Raw genomic sequence first — 16,572 nt, 5'->3', positions numbered from 1 at the left:
ACCCAACGCCTTCACTAATTAGGGTGCTGGGGACCATGCCAGAGGCTCCCGACTTGAGGAGCAGGTTGAGGTGCAAGCATCCACTATATCGCTATGGAGGTGTCCTCAGTTGCAGTGGCCCTCGGAGTCACGACAGTCCAGGTCTAGATATGGGCAGACTGCCGCCCAGGCTCAAGTAGTGATTTCCCCCTCAGAGACGTCCCTTAGCTCACAATTGCTGTTCCAGCAGAGGGCCTCCAGCACTCACCAGATACCTCCGATCACAGGATTTATTTTCCCCTTCCACTCGCTCGGGACCACTAACCGGTGGGGGCCTCGAAACACCAAACACTTCTGCGGTTTTCTGTAGTTCACTGTGGGTGTAGTGACCCCCCCCCATATATACATCCCCTCTTCTGGCGGCCCGGGAGGGCCCTCACAGCCGCATCACTCCATTCGCGCCAGATCACCCCTCGGGCGGCAGACCAGCACCCTGGGACCCCCCAAAACCAGGCTGGAGCAGATCGAGGTTCGACGGGCACTCGCAGGCTCCCCCTCCCGCCCGGAATACTGCTGGGTTTGTCACTGCGCTGTCTGCCCAGGTCGGGCAGCGGCCTCCCATCTCTCAGGCTTCGGGGGGATCCTCTATTCCTCTGCTGCCCGCCCAGTTCCTCGATTGCCTCCCTCAGTGAGCCGACTCTTCACCGCGATTCGGTGCCTCCTACAGCTCCACTAGCCACCCGACCAGCTATCCGCCCGGACCCGACAGCCTTCAGTGCTCTGTCGAGCCGCCTATCAAGAGGGCGTCCCGAGGCCTTGCCGGATCTCGCCTCTTCAAGGCCCATTCGGTGGCAGTCACTGGGTGTTCGGCATCCTTGGTGAGTCTCTCACCCCGGGTAATCTTTCCCACCAGGGTTGCGGGGTTCACGGCAAAATATTAGTGCAGGATGTTGAAGGATTTATTCACTACCGGCGGGAGATCCGGCAAACGCGTCTAGCCTGTCATTCGTCCAGGCCACGCCGCCATTAACATTTTATTCATGATGGGTTAACAGAACCTAAACACTTTAATTGGTGCCCATTGTTAGCTTTTTAAAGGCATTTTCTTCAAAGTGTAGCTAACTACCCCAAAATAAATATGCTGTATAAAAATACATGACCGGTAACATGGCTACTATGGTCCTATGTTGCTATTTCGGGGTTCTGCTGACCTTCACAAACCACTCCGTCTATGCAGTCTGATTTATATTACACAGTCATCTGTGATGTATTCTGCACAGACAGGCACACACTTATACATTGTTGAGCCTTTCCTCATATAGTTGTTGGATATCAGTGAGATGCAAATGGTCTGAGCTTATTTTTTAGGTCTCGCGCCTAGCATTGCAGTGCGAGCAGTGCTCGTGCAGCGCGAGACCTCTGGTACGGGCTTTAGAAAGCTACCCACACACACGCTTGTGTGTGTGAGTCTCCTTTCACCGTCTGGCATTGGCTTTCGCGTGCTTTTTTTGTATTAAAAAAAAAAAAGGCACGCGATTGGGCAACGGCGGGCGCATGCCCCGCCTTTGCTCCGCCCATTCCCACCGGTGGCCAGCACGTGCAGCAGCATTTGTGCTAGCCACCTGTGGGAATGGGCATGCCTTTGCCCCCGCTCCTCTGTGGTGCGCGCGCACTACTGCTAGTTATATATTGTCCTTTCTTAGCTTTTCTGATTACATCCTCTGTTTCCAGACAGCATCACTCTGCCGCTGCGTATTTGTTATTCTCACAAGACCTCTTGATGATTTTCTTTAATTTAAAATACTGTCTCAGTTGTTGTGAAATCAGCAAAGATTTTGTTCTAGTTGCTTCAAGGAAGAGCTATCCATGTCTCGGCTGCTCCAACTGCCCTTCAGCCTTCCGGATCCTTCTGTCATGTGTACCCCTCCCCGGCCCCCTCCGCTGACAGTCTCTCCACCCCACTCCATGCCCCCCTGGGCTTCGGTCCCGCTGCCTCTGCTGCTGATTAAACCCTTTTAATCGAGGGAGCCGCACCTGTCAGGGCCCCGCGGAGTGCGTGTCACTCTGCAGCACGGTTGCCGGCCGGCAGAGTCTTGGCGCTAGTGAACTTGTGTGTTTGTGCCAGCGAGAGCCAGGGGGCGGGGCCCTGAAGTGCTCTGAAGGCCCGCGAGACAGCACGCGGGGCTTCGGGCTTTGGAAGAGAGAGGGAAGCGTGCGTAAAGTACTCCAAGGGGCAGCGACTGAGCAAGCAGGGCTGTGGAAGGTAGTGGTACTCTCTCTCTCAGGCCCAGCGAATGAGCAAGCAACACTGTGAACGTTCTCCGAGGGTCAGCGACTGAGCATGCAGGGATGTGGGAAGGACTGTCCGGGTCAGCAACTGAGGAATGTGTGTAGAGCACGGTGTGAGTTTATTTATGGCACATGGCTGTGTATACGGCCTGTGACTGTGTGTACTGTGGATACGTTGAAAGCTGGTGTGTGAGGGTTTGTGTGCACACTGGTATGAGAGTTCACGTTCATGTGTTGTCATCTAGTCCTTGCATCACGCAGTCATTCTATTTTTCCAGTGCTAACTCTGCCACTTTTAGCCAAATGTAACAGCTGAAAGTTATCAAGCCACTGAAAGTTGCCACTGGGCAGGCGTGCTACGGCACACTTCAGGTGGGAAAGAGGCAAGCACTTCTTCGTTACTTTATGTGGATCGCTATGCCACTGCCTCGGTATAAAGTATTTTATCAATGGAGTAGCCACTGTTAGTGTAGCAGGTGCAGGGTTACCAGGGTGCAGAGGTGAGACTGCTCACTACTACCCCAACAATGACTGTCTATTTACGACCATCTTGGGTTCAGAGGGTTCCTTTTTTGCCCCAGTGCTGTCTCTTTACCCAGAGTCAGCTGTAGGAGACCACTGCAGGAGAAAGCTTCAGTTGGAGAGCTGAAAGGTTCAGAAGATACCAGGAGAGGCCATGGCGTCAAGGAAAGGGAAGGGCACCTATATTTGTAACCTTGATTAGCACAGTATCGGCGACATGTCATTTTACTGTGTGTTCTTGTGGCGCGTGACAGGGTTTGTAACCCAAACCACCTTTTACTCTGTAACGTGAAGTGTCTCTGTTGCCATGTTTAGGATGGTTAAATGGCTCTTAACGCATCGATCTGTTGCAAAGAAGCTAAGCCTGTCGGAAAGTGTCACATATAGCGTTGCAGCTGTGCGCATACGGAAACACGACAGGCATGTGTATAGCACACCATCTGTCGCTGGTGTGGCATCAGTGCAGGTTTGGTTCATGGGTCTCTCCCACTCAGTTACCAGCTTTCCATCACAGAGTGGAGTCTAGTGCACCTTGCACCATTAGTAGTGGGAGTGGATTTATCCCTGTGTCAGATTAATCGCCATCTTCAATGAGCCGTGGGTGCACACGAGAGTGAGAGCTTGTGTTCATCTGGGGGCTCACGGAATCACTAACGAATCTTCTAGAACGGCAGGCATGCCTCTTGTCTGACTGTTGCATATGTGTGCTAGACAACCGGTGGTAGCAAGTGCTAGGCATATCTGGGCATGTGAGATGTATGGCCATCCAGTGAACTTTGTGCATGGGCGAGGTGGTCGAGGGGCCTGGACAGGTGAGGAGTGTGTGTAAAATGCCCCCCCCCCCCCCCAACCCTCCCACAAACACACATGTCTCAGAATCTCCTGCCGACTCTAAGGCCTTCAGGGAGAGGGGCTCAGAGATGTCACATTCACTTATGAATGGAGGGAGGCAGAGTAAAAGCAGATGGGCGTTTGTTTTTAGCGGGATGCCAGAGTCATGGAGGGACGGGGCCTTCGGGGCACTCCCACCATGAAAGGGAGGGGCCGCGAGCAGCACTCACCGCCCGGACCATACCAAGTGCCTCAAAAATCCCCAGGCGATCTTTGGTAGAGTGGGGGTGCTGTCGCAGCTCTGTGGTGAACTATGATACCATGTCAGGGAGGATGCATAGATTATTGACGCTTTTACTGCCGTGTGGTGCAATAACCCTAAAATACTAAGGAGGATGAGTGGCTGAATGCTGCAGGGACTGCTCTTTTGTATAATTGTAGTCTTAGGGAGTACTAATGTTTGAATGCGAGTTCCTTTCTCAGGGAGTATGAGTGGGGTAATAGGTTGGTGTTTTCACTGCTCTGATATAACTATCTTGATGTATTGGAGGATGAATAGTTTGTAGCTATCACTTTTCCTGCTCTACGACCTATTTATCTTGTCATCTAACTGAGGATGAATGGTTATAGTTTGTTGCTTTCTGTGCCTTTTGATATAATTACCTTGAGATCTTAGGTTTGAAGAATGGTTGGTAGTTTGGTGTTTTTTATATCTACACCATTTGAGTTCCTACATTGTCTTCAAGTAGAGCTCATACCTGCAAACTCGTTCGATTGCTTCTGTCCGCTAAGAGGTATGTTGCCCCCTTTCCCGACATTACAGAATGTCAGCAGGGATTAATTTGTAAACAAATAAGGGCTGGGGCTCTTGTTAGGAGGCAGCTTGCACAAGCCCATTTCTCCTGTTAGCATTGCCTAAAACAAAACCAACTGCGAACCACAAAAGTGAGGAGAGGATGTGGCGTAATGGCCAGAGAAGCCAACTTTGGAGCTGGGGAACCACGTTGGAGTCTCAGCATCGACTCAGCCTCCTGTCATTCTGGCCAAATCACTTAATTTCCCCGTAAATGAATGTGTCCTTAACTGGTGCTCATGGAAAGCGCCAGTGTTGATGATTAAGTGCCAGTGCTCAGCATCAGAAACCACGGGCTCAAATTAAGCACTGAATGTCTGCACCTTACACTCAGCACTGCACATATTAGGAAACTCAACCATGAACCTCGTTCTTGATGTGATGGGACCACCAACCGACAAGGCAGAAAAGAAACTTTCACAGGAACAGATAACAGCGAATCATCCCAAGTGCTACCACCAACACACCCGTAACAGCGAAAGCAGCAAACTTTCAATTGTTTATTCTATGTAACATCTCCTATAAGCTATGTAAAGGAAGTGCTTCTCCAGCCCAGGAAGGGCAGTAAAAGGAAACTACTATCAATCTTTCATTCTCCCTAAGATCCTAAGGTATGTACACCACAAGGCTGTTCAAGTGCAAGCAATAAACTATCAACCATTCATTCTTCCTATCATCACATAATAAGTATACCGCCTAGCAGTGTACACCACAAACTGTTACCATTCATCTTCTTTAATATCTCAAGGTAATTTTACCCGAGAGCAGTGGGGAAAAAAACACCAATTGGCCAACCATCCCTCAATTTTAAAATCTCAAGGTAATTATATCTGAGAGCAGTATTGTGTATTTACTGAAATATAAAATCTTTAATAGATCATTCTTTCACCTTTAAAATCTGTTTTAAAATACATACCGTCTTCTCATCTTAATTTAACTTCGAAATCCGTCTAATTCATTGAAAATGATTCTAGGATGCTTAAATGTATTTACAGCACATCAGAAACAGTTGGGAATCTGGGTTTATCGATATCATATTTATCATTTAATACATACAACAATTTATCCAGTTAATTTTCCCCAATTTCCTTTGACAATGGACTTTGAAAAGTTACATTCTTAAGGATGCCAGAATGACAAGTTTCTTGACGCAAATTCTTTTGGCGTGAGGCAAAGTCTTCTATCTTCCTGTATAGTTGAGGGTGTCAAACATGAATCTCAGTTTTATGTACATTTTCCTAGGTAGCATGTTAGTTAGCTTGTTGTAAGAGGTGGGTTGAATCCCATCCTACATTCCATTCTAAAGTAAGCTACCCTAGGAGATTAAAGGAAATAAGATGAAATCATTTTTCGCCCTAAGCTCTTACTATCTAAAGATCAAAGCTTTCATGAACATCAAAGCTGACAGAATGAAAAAATAAAATCTAAAGGAAGACAGAGGTACAACAGAACTGTCATCAAACACTTTCTCAGATGGAATACAGAGTTCCATCACCATGGCCATTTTGTTGCTCCAGGAAATCACATCCCAGTTCTTTATATACAATGATCTCACAAATAAAGAAAACTCTTCATTAAGTATCAGAATAGGGACCTCAAAGCTCTTTGTTAACTGTCTTCATGAGAGTTGCAGTGGAGAGGGGGGTTGGGGTAGCAGGGGGTGGGAATAGATGCTGCCCGCATCTTCACATTTTTTTGTCAGAGGGTCCTAAGAACACACAGGACTTTACTCCCCATATTTCTACCTCTAACCATATTCCAGACATGCCTTTACCAATATTTGCTTTAAAAAGTGGGCTATTGACTACACTTCAGCATGTTGTCAGACTTATTGAGCAAAATATTGGTGGTTAACCCAAAGTACGTAACTGAAGAAAGATTTCCTCTACATGGCCTAGGTATGAAATAATCTAATTATTTAAACATGGAAACTATTTTGATTTGCATTTCAGAGCTCTGTTAATTGTTTTGCACAAATATCAGCATAAACAAGGACTACGCAACACATACACACACCACGAGATGAACTGAAGTGAGCGCTTAAATAATGTGCAGTTTTACTAGTTCACTCACCCTGCGTCTCATGGTTAAAAGACTTAAGGTGGTTTCCTACAGGCTTCTGGCAGACCTTCATCTCGCTGAGCTATTGCCACCATGTGTGTTTATGACCCCAATGACGGCACTTCTTGAAGATGGAGAATGATAAAATATTTGAGATTTCAGTGGATGATGGCTTAGCAACACAATGAAGGTGGTGCTTGTTTATACAAGCATTTGCAATGCAATAGGTCTCGCATTAGTTTGAGCTATTGGTGTTGCATTATTATTAGCAATGCCAATAGCTCAAACTTTAATAATGCAAGACCTATTGCATTGCAAATCCTTGTTCTATTTTTAGCTAGCTTGCAACAGGATTCACAAAGTGAAAGCACTACCAGATAAAATATGTGTGCTTTTGACTGGGCTTTCAGGAAGATGTATCAAGGTTTTTTTGTGTGTTTGTGCACACGCGTATGTGTGTGCGAGCGAGATCTACCTAGATTTCGAAGGCACCTACATGGATCTCTACTTTGAATAACATGAGATTTGATAGCAAGGACAAAGATAGCAAGTGAAATGCAATGGGCCTTTAAGAAAAAATTTGATTAAGCAGCCCACCTTGCGTGTTTTGCTTGTTCTATGTAATGTAAATTAACTGCCTTTATTCAGTTTCAGAATGGCTGCGGTTATTGCCGTTCCTGGGTGTCTTGGCTCTGCTTGGATATCTTGCAATTCGTCCATTTCTGATGAAGAAAAAAGGTCAGAAGGACAGCCTGATTAATCTGAAGATCCAGAAGGAGAACCCAAAAGTAGTAAACGAGATAAACATTGAGGATCTACATCTCGCTAAAGCAGTTTATTGCAGGTGTTGGCGCTCAAAGACGGTAAGCTTTGCAGGTTGATATGGGTGTGAAAAACTGGGAAGATAGCATAGTTTCGGATGGTCTGAGGATACCGGGCCTTTGTAAAATATCTTGACAATTTTAGAATTTACTGGTGATAACATGCATGTCTTGCAGGTGTTAAAGTGCTGTTAAAACTATTGATTGGTTATGAAAAATCCCAACCAAGTGACTCCAAGGACGTATTACTGTCTCTTCAGTGGCCTACTGCCTTCCTGTTTTACGTCCCTGAACTTTTTAGACTGTATATTAGAAGTAAATCACTCAGCCTTACATTATTTTCTATTAGAGAACATGTATATAGGACATGTAAAATCCATGCCTTATCCCTTTGTGCACTGAGGTCAAACTGAAGGGGTAACTGCATAATGAATGGTTGACTAAAGATATTTGTGGAAATAAAAGGTTTTAATTGGAATGTTAAAGCCAGCACCTGGGTGACAAGGATCAAAATTGGCTTTTAACAACTCTGGATACAGTGGGATATTGGTCAGAGAGGGTTGTTTGGGCTCATCCTTTTTTTAAAACAAACTTTATTGTTTTTCTGATTCATACATTACATAAAGATGTGTCACTTATACCTCTTTGGACATCATTACACTCTTAAGATTACAACGGCTGTATTATGCTATGGTGTTACATATATAAAAAAAACATTGTGATCGCTGGGTATACATAAAAGCAGATGAATGCATGCGTGGCGCATCATGTTGTGTCTGTGGATTAAGAGAATATATAAAACAACTCCCCCTCCCACCCCTGCTTGACTCACCAAATTAGTAATTACGAGACGTAGTTAGTTTAATATCCATCAGGAGTCTGTACCTGGTCTGCCAGCTCCGAAGCCTATGTGTCTATAACTGTGGGCGGACTCGGGTTTGCTTTGTACTATCTGATTCCCAGAGTGGTAAGGAGATATGGGTGGTATATAAAGTGTTATTGTGTCGGAAGGTCAGTAGCTTTGAAGGCTTCCAACATAATGTCCCATTCCATTGAGATTGGTGTTTTTCTCAGACCTCTTTACTCCTCCCTACGTATTACCGCACTCTCTGCCTTCCCCCAGCGGATTACCTCCTCATGCCAGTTTAATATGTTAGGTGGCAAGGCTGATTTCCATTTCATGGTTATGGATTGTTTTGCAATAAGTAAGGCCAAGTATGCAAATCTCGCCTGTACTGTGGGGTTCTTGGGACGACGGTGTAGGCCCACTATACACCTTTCTGCTGTGTTTCAGTGTGTACTCCCAGTCACTGTTTCGATTGTGTCCAAAACCTGTGCACAAAAGTTGGAAAGGAGTGGAAATGTCCATAGCATGTGCATTAGAGTGGCGTTTGGGGATTGGCAACTTGGGCTGTTTTTCTGTGTTTCTGGGTACATTTTGTTTAGTTGATGTGGCGTGAGGTAAACCCTATGTACTATCCTGTACTGTATAAATTAAAATTTAGCATTGCGTGAAACTTTTTGGGGGTATTCCAATAGAGAATCCCAGTCTTTATCCGTCAGTTACCTTCTTAAGTCTCTGTCCCATTTCTCCCTTAATCATGTAAGAGACGTTGCAGCATGTGTGTGTATGTCGCGATAGAGCCATCGATCAGATGGCGACCATTGCCTTTAGATCTTGGGAGTGAACACATTCGTGTGCAGGGGGTTCAGTGTTAGTAGGGGACCAGTGTTTTATGATGAACCTAGTTATATTTGCATGCAGAGGGAACCAAGATCCTGGAACTCCTTGTTCGTGAGTAAAGTCCTTGTGATTTAGCAGCACTCCGTCAGCAAACAATACCACTATTGTTGTCACCCCTTCCCTTTCCCACTTGTGTATGCAACGTTTTGTTACTAACCCTGTGGGGGTGGGAAGACCCAATAGTGGGATGTTTGGGGTGTATGGGGCCACTCGTTTTGTGTGTTGTAGAGCTCTCCAGTTGCTAAGGGATACTTTTAGTGAAAGTGGAGCTGTAGGTGGAGTCTTGCTCTGGGACAGTAGTAATGCGTGTAGAGTTCCTTGGGATAAGGCATATGGCGCACATCGTAGTTCATGTAAGTTGCATCCAGCAAGCCAGTATGCAAGCCATTGCAATTGGTTTGCGAAGCAATATGCTCGAAAGTCAGGCGCTCCCATTCCCCCTTTGTCCGTGCTTAACTGGAGCTTGGGAAGACCTACCCTTCAGTGTTTTTCCCCATATTAACTGAGATAGTAGAGTGTTTAGGACTGTAAAATATGCTGCTTGGATCCCTATTGGGAGGTTGGAAAAAAAATAAAGTAGTTGTGGGAGCATGACTATTTTGGAGAATGCTATACGTCCTGCTACTGATAGGGGAAGGGATGTCCAGAAGATCACTTGGGTACGGAGGGCGGCAACTGATTTTTGGAGATTACCTTCCAATAGATCTTGTGATGTCCTATATATTTGGATGCCTAGGTATTTGAAGGTGGTGGGCACAACCTGGAAGGTATAGAGCCCAAATGGTATTGTTGTTGGCTGTTGATTATTTAAAAAAACAGAAGGCGTAGGATTTAGTTTTGTTTATAGCAGGTCCTGAAATTTGTTCAAAATGCTAAAAAATGTTCGCTATGGGGCAAGGGTCTTCTAGCGTTTTTTTGATATAAAGGACTATATCGTCTGCATATAGAGACAGTGTGGGTATTGTTTGACCGATGTTGATGCCCTTTTTCCGCTGTCTCTTGTTGGAGCTTTATCACTAGTGGTAACCAGTAGTGAACCCTGGGCACTCAGCAATTTCTGGGAAAGTAATAACAATAGTAGTAATGCAGGGTGGTGCTCCAGGAGGTTGGAACGAGGCTGGTTACCACAACCCCAACAACAATACGAAGGACCCCTTAGAGCACACAAGGTCTTTATCAATGTCCACTCAAGTCTGTCTCCTTAGTACGTAGAGGTTCAGTCAGAACATTCCAATATGTAATCTTCCAAATTGTTTATTGTAATTTCAAGTTCATAATCCACAAGTTCAAAAGCCACAGACTGCTCCAACAATTATAAACAGCCAACACGTGTTTCGTCTTGCTAAATATAGCAGTCGACTTCTTCAGGGCTGCAACCCAAATAACAATGTATAAGTATGGCTGGGATGTAAATAACAACACAGTTAACCTCAACTGTTCAAAATAAGAGTAAAAAACATTATGCACCCATAGCCAATTCCCATGTCAGACAGGAAAATAGAGGGAAAGTCCCAAGTTCCAAGAAAATCGTCACCCAAAGTATGTGCTCAAGCAATCAAAATCAAAAATTCCTACTAAGCCCAAACTACCGACCTTATATTCCACTTTGTCTTCAGTGTAATAATCCTCAATAGTATCCACCATTTAAAACATACTTAAAATCAGTCTGTCAAGTCCCTATAACAAATTAAACAGCAAAAGTCATGCATATATAAATACTCCATCCAATTATACTACAAATAAAGGACTTGACCTGATATAATATATCACCACCATCTAGTTGGCACTCCCTCCAGTGTGTACATGTACATCAATAATATCTAATACATACTCCAAGTTCCACCAAGCTGCTAACTCCCATGTTCCCAATATCCTGTTAGAGCCACAAGTTCTTATATCATATTCAATTACACGACCACATATCAGTATCTTGCTCACCTTCGTATATCCACTGTCAGACTCAGAAAGTTTGTAACCATGCCCCCGGTTTAATAGCCCAAGGCAATTCCTGCAAAAGATCAATCGCCCAGTATTGTAATTACCACAGTGAGCGACCACACAACTCATACTTGTGTGGCTGCTAAACAAACACTCAGTCCTCACCTTGACGTAGTCCGTCACTCGAGGTCTAAAAAATCCGGATTATCCAATATTCGATACTTTCATAGTAACTATTTCACAAGTGCGCTTCTGCAAGTTAATAAAACATAATAAGTCAATTCTGTACCAAGTACACACCTCTAATTATATAATAATATTCCTGAGCCCGGTAACTCACCACCAGTAAACGGCAGCTCTCCTGCAAGTGACGCCGGCTTGCTACACAGGCTCCATCTTGACATGGTCTTAAGTACTACTCCTCCGTAAGCGCCATCTTGGACTAGTATAATCCTCGATATTTTCAAAGGTTACCAAGATTATCCAACTATACTGTTACTAAGTACATTAGTAAATGCCGTATCAGCCAAGTCCTTTTTGCCACGAGTACAACTTTCGCAAATATCATGTATCAAATTCACTCGCGTAATATCGCGATACCCAATGTACTGAATCTCATCCCGTAGTCTGGACGTCACTCACTTAGTAGTTCTCCTGTAAATGTACCAATGCCATATACAGCCGTAAAGCAGAATCTGCATCTCATAACCGGGACATTATTCCGCGAGTATTACTATTACCAAGATACCCAGATAGTCACGTGCGTCTCTGTAAATAAAACAGCCTTTCTATTCCTATATCGAAAAAATGGTATATCTCAAATCACGGAGGCCTTTGTTTTTAATGCGCCAAGCATCCGATAGAGACTAACCTTGTGCCCAATTCCGAAGGGCTTTGGCCTGCCTGATGGTTGCCACTCCTTGTAGCGGGGGATGTGAGCGGTCTAGGTTAATGTCTAGTACTGCATTGTAGTCACCCCCCCACACACCCTAAGTATCCAAGGGTATCCTGCCCATTCCGCTAGTGTTGTATTTAGGTTTTCTAAAAACTTGTCCTGATCTTAATATGGGGCGTATATGCTACCTAGAACCACATGTATCCCATCTAATGTGCAGTGTATAAGGACATATGTGCCATTAGTGTCTATACGCTGTTCCAAGATTACAAAGGGTGTACCATTCTTAATCCATATAGCGGCCCATGCGCAAATGCGGAGTATGATGTGTTGAAGACTTGGCCTCTCCATTTCCTCTGCAGTTTGGCCCCTTCAGAATTGGTGAGGTGTGTCTCTTGGAGAAAGACTATCTGTGCTTTTCTCCTATTCGGTTGAGGATATACTCTGTCGCTTGTGTACTGAGCCCACTCCCCGAACATTCCAAGTAATTATATTATATTTCTCCAAAGTAGCCATGTGTTTATAGGTGTTGCTAGGTTTCTTGCTACGTCTCCTGGATGTACAATCAGAGAAGGGAGTCTGAGTGGTGAGCCAAGCATACAAATTACCCCCTTATAACCCAGTACTGAGTCCAACAATGTAACTATGTCGGACCAAAGAAGGAACCATAAAGGTAACCGTTTCAACTGTGGCCTTCTTGCATTCACATTGGGGAACACGGTTGCTGAGCCTTATAGGTAACGTTTGAGCTTGGGTACTAGTATTGTGGTAATACCAAGCAGGACCTAAGCCATTTCATTAGTTGAAAAAGGATTGTAGTGCAAGGTGGGTACAACACATACATATTTACTATTTTGATGAGACCTGGATCATCTTCTGTGGAGTGCCACATTTGTTGTTTTATCCCAAGTAATAGTTCACCAGTTGTGGTGTAATAGAGGGAAATAGAGTTATCTATTTTCAGATTCCAAATGCATGGTAGTGTCCTCTGAAGACTCAGCTGAAGAGGAGGGGTCCTGTTCTTTGAATGTTGCTGATGTAAATAAAGCTGACTTTCGGCGATCGAGTACTTGTTCAGGTGATGGAATTTTGCCTAGTTTTTTCCTGGTTGGTTTGCCGCTGCAAGCTTTTATTGCTAGCGCTTTTTGTGAGTCCTGGGAAGTACCTTGTGTTGATCTCTCAGGGTTACAGGATGGGAATGTCTCTTCAACCCAGGTATACACTGGTTCAGGGTCATCAAAAAAATATGACTTTTGCTCATGCATGATTTTGAAGCGGGCTGGGCACAATAGGCAGATTTAAGATTCAAGGTTCTGAGTTTTGTTTTTACTGATTGGTAGGAAGCCCTTTGGCGCTGGACCAGTATTGTGAAGTCCGGATACAGGGAGATCATTTTCATATAATGGAGGGGATTTTTCTCTGGCATTACGGAGCAGTGTATCATGGTCCTTGTAGTTGAGTATCTGAGCTATCCCCAGTCTCGGCAGAATTTTTTTCCTCGTAGGCGCTCTGTGCGCTCTTTCTACACAGAAAAGGTCTGTCAATCCTTCTGGGGCCACCACATCATGTAGCCATTTTTCCACAAATTGGTTGCATTGAGTCATTCACATTGTTCTGGCAGGCCTACAATACCGACATTGTTTCTTCTTGAGCGTCCTTCTGCATCCTCCACTCCATCTTGCAGAATGGACACATGACGTTGTAGTTGAGCTATTTGGTCTGTGTGTTCTTTGTGCCGTGGTGCAATTTCTATTAGGATCTTGTTATTTTTCACAGTGTCTGCTAACTTATTATGATCAGCTTTTAGTAGTGTAAAGTCTGTAGTTAATGTCCCTATTTATTGCTCAATTGCACGCCTCTTCCTGGATTTCCTGCAGTATGAGGTCTAGCTTATCCGGTGTTGCGACCATGTTAGTAGGTGGTGTGTAATCCGCTGCAATCGTTTTAATTGAGCTTTCAGGTTTACCCTGTTGTGTGTTGCCCATCTCTGTTGGTTCCATTTTGTGATATGTGGTGCCGTGGAACTCTCCTTTGACCTCTGAGCTGTTTCTAGGGCACCGGAAAGGGGCTTAGTATTGTGGTGGCCTACAAGGCAGGGGACTGGACAACCGACCAACGAGGGTGGGGAGCCGATTTTGCATGGTTCTTTTAGTACTGGTTCAGGTGAGCAATTGTGCTAGCTATCCACTTGCTTTGCAGTGGTGGTAGGGTGTTGCTGTTTGCCTTTACATGGGGATGGTGGGTGGCCTGCGTTTCCTCTTACTGCCTGCGTTGATGTGTGTCTCAGACCGGCCCCCGGATCCACCACGGCACCAAGCTTCTTGACATGTGGGGGAGAAGTAGGCCCTCTACGCTGTCGATGTGGGCCCCCGGCCACTTACAGAGGTGCCTGCAGTGCACTGTCTTCAGGCCTCAGCCCACTCCTGGCAGGACAATCAAGCATCTGACAGGGGGAGGTTCTCAGGGAGTTCCAAAGCAGGTCGCTGCCGATGCTCAGGGTTTGTGTGGGCCGGGTATCGAGTGAGTCTCTCTCAGCAGGTAGGCCCTCTTATGCCTCCCTTCGCGCGCATTTGTTTCATGGGCCCGGGGTAGGCGCTGGTCGCAATCTTTGCCTTCGCAGCTCTATAAGGATAGGAGAATCAGTCCGGAAGTAGGTGGTAAAATGTGAATGTTTTATGACCGCACTTCGGTCACAAAACATTCCTACATACCGATGCGTTTCAGTATTAGGAAGGGACGCCCTAAACATGCCCCTTCCTAATAGCGAATTGCTAACCCATTTTGCGATTCAGTAATAGGTTACAGAATCGTAAAATTGGGTTTGGTACATTTTGAAAGCCTTTTTTCTGGTCGCAAACGGCCGATTAGCAGAATCAGGCCGTTTGTGACCTTAAAAAAGGTACATTCATGTGGCCCTATATGCCTAATGGATTTCTTGCGTGAAAGCTTTTGCTCAATACAGTGGACCTGAGCTGATTATGGTGACATGCCAATGATGAAGGCTGTAGGCCTGATTGGTTCACTAGAAAAACCTGTCTCAGATTCCATTGTGTTGATGTATACACTTCAGAAAGTTTTATGAACAAGGCAGTAGACCTTGTTTATTGTGAAATGCATATGATGAAGACCTTTAAGGGTGACTTGTTATTACACTGTGTTACACCCTGTAAGCAAATATTTTGTTACACTCAACCTACGTGGTAATCAAGGGTTTTAGTGTTGAATACCCATTCTGACAAACCCTTTTGGAATGGAATTTCAGTGTTAGTCTTGGTCTGGCATGGCAGTGCATCTGACTGAGTGAGCTTAAGTGATCACCAGACAAAAGTGTTAATACACAGTACTAAAACAGGCCTTTGACTGAACCCACATGTTGATCTCGGGTACAGACACTTCATTAACAACTAGTTGTTTTATTAAAGAAAACACACCATGTCCTCCCCTCATTTACTTCAACTGTCAAAGATATAGAGGTAGATGAGGGGAAAACGAGGGTGTATTCTTTGATATGTTGCATTTTTCTTGTCCCGGTGCCCTTTTGATGCAGGGGGTCCATTATTTCTGATTAAATTGTTGTTTTAATCTGCTAAAGAAGTTGTTCTTTTCATCATAACTGCTAGGGACATTACAGTAGACCCCCTATCAAATACAGAAGGAAGTGGTGTTGCATTGTATAACCCTGGTAAACAGTACTGGAGGATTGGGTTCACATTATGAACTCTCTGACATATACTACAGGAATGGGATTTAAACTGTGAACTCTAACAAAAAAAATAGGAAGACATTTTACATTAAGAACTAACATAGGAAGGGGTTTTCATTTTGAACTCCATGACCGAGTCTAGGGGAGGAGGCTTTAGATTTTGAGTTATCTGGAAAATACAGTAGAAAGGGGTTAAAAATAATGAACTTTGCCAAATGAGTTAGGGTGGTTTTAATGCACATGCCCCATTTTAGGTGAGTTTGAGGAATTGGTTGATGCATCCAGAGGGATTTTGAATGTTCACATCACTGTATACTTTGTTTCTGCCTATGATGTTTCATGGATTCCACTGTTCGAGACCACCCGGTCATGTTTATGTTAACTAATAGTCTTTCTTTATTGAATATTAAATATGGTGCCAAAGGCAGTAGGTATTACATGTTACAATTTGAAGGGGACAAAGCCTGTAGGATTAACCTTGTTATTATGAAAAGCCTTGTGTGCTGCAATAGGCGTACATACGAACATTGCTGGTTTTTAAGGTTAGAGGGAGTTAATTGCCCCCTTTGTCATTTCTTTCAGGTATGAGTGCACCCTGCTTGTCCGCAAGGCCCCTTTAGGAGCAGTTGCAATTTATAATTCCATATCAAATCATGTAAATGTTTGTAATATGCAGTGCATAGAGTTTAGCAGCGTGTGCGTTAAAGTACATTTCCCTTTAAAAAAGATTGTCTGACATTTATTTATTAAATCTTGTTTTTGTGCATTGCTGAGTTCAGAGTTCCACACCATCTCCCATACTCAGCCTTGTACTGCTATACCTCATTACCCTGAGAGTCCAATTCTAACATGTGTATTTGTTTCCTAGTTTGATGGTCAGTGGCACAGAGGTGCTGGATTCCAGAAGTGAAAGACCCCCTGTTGGGACATGAATGT

General features: G+C 44.5%; 1 protein-coding gene across 1 annotated transcript in view; it reads left to right on the top strand.

Annotated features, from left to right (window-relative positions):
• Window positions 1-16,572, top strand: part of CISD2 (CDGSH iron sulfur domain 2) — an 81,959-nt gene that overhangs the window by 39,123 nt on the left and 26,264 nt on the right. Inside the window, exon 2 of the mRNA XM_086961578.1 lies at window positions 7,184-7,398. Within this exon, the coding sequence (XP_086817704.1) occupies window positions 7,184-7,398 (215 nt within the window). The remainder of the gene's footprint in view (window positions 1-7,183; window positions 7,399-16,572) is intronic.

The sequence above is a fragment of the Lissotriton vulgaris genome, chromosome 3_1, assembly GCF_964263255.1.
Source record: "Lissotriton vulgaris chromosome 3_1, aLisVul1.2, whole genome shotgun sequence".
Classification (NCBI taxonomy): Eukaryota; Metazoa; Chordata; class Amphibia; order Caudata; family Salamandridae; genus Lissotriton; species Lissotriton vulgaris.
The sequence above is the reverse complement of the archived record's forward strand: the minus strand, read 5'-3'. Positions and strand labels throughout refer to the sequence as shown.